Source organism: Entamoeba invadens, assembly GCF_000330505.1.
Source record: "Entamoeba invadens IP1 unplaced genomic scaffold scaff_1105074725289, whole genome shotgun sequence".
NCBI lineage: Eukaryota > Evosea > Mastigamoebida > Endamoebidae > Entamoeba > Entamoeba invadens.
Window position 1 is genome coordinate 28,572 of NW_004191723.1, and position 4,052 is coordinate 32,623.

The 4,052-nt window shown below is 29.5% G+C and overlaps 2 protein-coding genes across 2 annotated transcripts; both read left to right on the top strand.

The window, feature by feature from the left end:
• Nucleotides 1-929: 929 nt before the first annotated feature.
• Nucleotides 930-1,472, top strand: EIN_277940 (hypothetical protein; the record flags this gene model as incomplete). The annotated part of the gene is made up of 1 exon (XM_004183642.1): nt 930-1,472. One exon carries the CDS (start codon nt 930-932, stop codon nt 1,470-1,472), a length of 543 nt encoding a protein of 180 aa, XP_004183690.1.
• A 1,017-nt stretch (nt 1,473-2,489) lies between these two features.
• EIN_277950 (hypothetical protein) lies at nt 2,490-3,407 on the top strand (the record flags this gene model as incomplete). Its single annotated transcript, XM_004183643.1, has 1 exon — nt 2,490-3,407. One exon carries the CDS (start codon nt 2,490-2,492, stop codon nt 3,405-3,407), a length of 918 nt encoding a protein of 305 aa, XP_004183691.1.
• Nucleotides 3,408-4,052: the final 645 nt, after the last annotated feature.

Sequence of the window (4,052 nt, forward strand, 5' to 3'; positions counted from 1 at the left end):
ATATTTAACCAATTTTATATTAACTTGAAATATTAATCGATAATTTGATGTATTCCATGTATTTTATTTGATTGTGATAATTTCATGAATCAAAACCAATGTATGTTTTAAAATATATTATTTTTTTTACAAAATGCGTTGAGTATAAATGAGTTGTTCTATTTGTTCAATTTATTACAAGTTGATATTCTGTTGAAAAGAACAACAAAGAATTTTTTTTAATAATTAATTATTGATTAAATTTTAAATTAAAAATAAAAATAAATTTTTTATTATTTATGTTAATTTAACAAAGTTGAAAAATTAAAAGCATTCGGGTTGTTAATGTCATATAATACACATCATAAACTATTATAAAATCAAGTAATTTTAATCTCTTTCTTATGTATATAAAAACGTGTTATTTTTATTGTAGATATGTTAATTACTTTTGGTTTATAAAAAAAATATTGTTATATAACTTAGACAATTTCATTTTTAATTGCGAAAGGAAACACACAGAAGAAATTATAAAACATTACACTTGTTTTATTGGACAACTTTACACTGGAATAGTCTTATATGTAAAAACACAATATCCCAAAACATCTTCAATAACCAAAGTAATTCATCAATTGTCTATAAATTTGAATGAATTATACTCGTTTTGAAAACGAAATAAGAGTTATAAACACTTTTTGAAAAACAATATTTTGGTTTACAGTGCTTGTTGTTTTATGTATTTAGGTTTTTAAAACGCCAATAAAAAACGATCATTAACTCCATACAAAATCGGATTTTTTTAAAATGGGAAATTTGAAGAGTGTAGTTTCAAGTTTGAAAATTGAATTTATTGTACTAAAAAGGTTGGTATTTTTGATAAAAATCCTAGATTAGATTTGAAAGCCCATATTAAAAGAACTTTTGGATATCAGATTCGAAAGAACTAAATGAGTGCTAACCTCAATCGTGACTCTCAACGTTTTATTGAACAAAGAAATTTACAAACATATCTAGAATGCACAATATTAGCAATATTATCATACAACACTGAAATACAACTGATCAAACCACAAAAATTAACAAAACATTCTCAGCCTTTTATTAAAATTAAAAAATTGATGATACTCAACGACGATAAATGGAGTTTGGAGATTGACACTATAGTAAAAGAACGAATTAAAGCTATTGAAAAAGATTATAAAAACAGTGGAGTCGCCAAAAATACAGCTTTTAGAAGGTCACTTAATCACAAGAAAAGGGACATGATGCATATTGTGGAAGATATTATATATGAGTGGGGATATACAGTTCGGTACGAAGGAGAAAACAGAGAAGGGATTTATGGCAACGTTGAAATTGAAATGCCAAATGGAAAACTTATCAACAAAAAGCGAATTGTTGATATAGATCAAAGAGTCTGGGAATACTTGAGAGTTAAAATGGTATCATCAAAACTACACTACAACGATACGAACTTTGTGAAGTGTTAATAACCCCACCTAGCCATACAGTGGTTGATAAATAGAATGTTAAGAGTTTAAATTTTAAATTGTTATTATGTTAAAGAATAAGTTGATATTTTTAAAAAATACCTTTTTCAATTGATGTTTTCAAATATTAATTTTTGAAAACACTCGTGAGAAGTCAATTATGTTATTCCAATTTCATTTTTATTGATTTTGGTTTTCATAGCTCAGAGGGGTTTTCTCTATTACCCATTTCTTCGCCCCTTGTTTCTGTTGTCACAAGGTTTTCATGTTCAAAGACATCGGATGATAATTCTATTTTATACGAAGCTTTCCCATGGTTCAGGTACGATATTAGGTCTTTCATGCACGAAACTGTTACATCTCTCAATATTTTGGAGTAGTTCAATTTGATTTTAAGTAGTTTCTCTAATCTTTCTACTGAGAGTTTGTTGATAAGTCCGCTTGTTGGTAATACTACAGGAATTGTTGTCACACTTTTCATGTTCCTCCCATTTCTAATTTTTTCGTTAAGGGTGGCATATTTGACAACTTTTCTGAAGTACTCAAGAGATAAATTTTCATCTTTCACTATTGTAACATCGATAATATATCCTTTTTTCTCAACATTGTTTTGCCAGTAGAGGTCTGGTCTACGGGCAAATCTTTGTCTATCATCATCTAAAATATTTTTCTCAGACATTACTATATTTTTCTCTTCCTTGTCCGAAATACACTTTGGGAGTGTATTTAGAGTGGTTTCTTCTGGAATTAATTGCAATCTTTTTAAAAGAGCACACTGAATCTCCTTACACACTTTGTTGTGTCTATCTATTTGTGATTTTTTGTCATTGGGCAAGATAGTAGAATGTGTGGAATTGATGCTACCTTGTTCAAATATTAATTTTTGAAAACATTTAAAAAAACAATAATTATATGAATTATAATATATAGTATTATTATTATTTCTTTTGACTTTAATTTGCGAAATAATAATTCCTTTTAAAACAAACTAAATGAACTGTTAAAGTTTTGGGTACAATGTCGAATTTGAAATTCATAGAAAAAACATATGACATTGACACTTTCACTATATTCTCGAGAGAGTACATCAACCCTTCACAAATAGCAGTTCTGTATTTTATTCACGGCTTCACGGAGTATGGGGGATTTTATCATGAAGTGGCCGAATATTTTTATCGCCACAAATTTTCGGTGTTTCTTGTCGATCTTCCTGGACATGGGAAATCGAGTTGTATGAAAGAAGGAGGACCGACTTATATCGATACGTTTGAACGGTATATCAATGTTCTCAACACGTATTTTATCGTGACAAAAATGAACTCAAACATCGTGAAAAACTGTTTTAAAAGTGAAAGAGAGATGATGTGCGACACTAGTGATAACCAAAGAAAAAATGAAGAAAAAGAGATCCCACAATTTCTGTTTGGGCACTCAATGGGTGGTCTTTTAACATCAATACTTGCTTCGAGAAACAGTGGGTTTAAAGGGTACATCACCGCAGCACCGGCGTATATCATCAACAATTTTGCGACCAAATATTTGTCGTGGCCAATTGAGTTTGGGTTGGTGATGTCACCATACTTCAAAATTGGTAACAATGGCGCTAAAAACGCGTTTAATCACATTAAAAACGCAATTCGGTTTGGAAAGGATGAACTTATTGCAAAAGAATTTAGTGTCCACACGTGTATTGAGATGAAAAGGTACGGTTTCGACGAACAAATTCGAGAAACAGAAGTGCCTTTTTTGATATTCCAAGGAAAAAATGACAAAATTGTTGACGTGGAAGGGGCACGAATGAAATCGCGTCACATCAAAAACAAACATTCTCGATATATAGAATACCCTGAACAAAACCACATGCTTCTCGACGAAGATAAGAAGACTGATATTTTTCAAACGGCAATGGAGTGGTGTTTGGAACTTATGAAATAACAATTAATAATGTTTTCTTGGTTTTTAGAAGATAGTAAAGTCTGATTTCTAATTAACAATATTCCAAAAATACAACAAGGAAATTTACTATATCTGTTTTTATATTATAATACATAGTATCTACCATCGCCAATTAAAAACCATAACTAAATAATAATTTTCTTATTAACTTTTACCATTTGACATTCTCAAAGAAACGCAGGTTGTCAATTTTTTTTGCTTTTCAAATCAATCGGTTTCACGTATTAATCGCCTTATGACTATGACATTTCTGTAATTAACTATAGAATCAGTCTTTTAACGTTATTTGGTGGACAAAAAATACCTTCATTTTTGTTTAAACATCAGGCATTAGGTAAAGCGTGAAAAAACCCGAAACAATTGCGATGGATTTTTGGGACTTCTCCCCGAATTATTCCATTTTTTATGGTCCAAAAGGCACCAGATAACGTTTGAGACCAGATAACGTTAAAAAACAAACTCTATTAAATGGTTTGCCGGTTGTGTTGATATTACTCGGAAATTAACCAGAGAAAAAATTACAAACTCCACATTTCTTGCTTTCTTTTTTTGTATGTATAATGTGGTTAAAAAGTAAAAAATTTAAAAATAAAACAAAAAAATATTATTTCGAAAAAAAAGAAA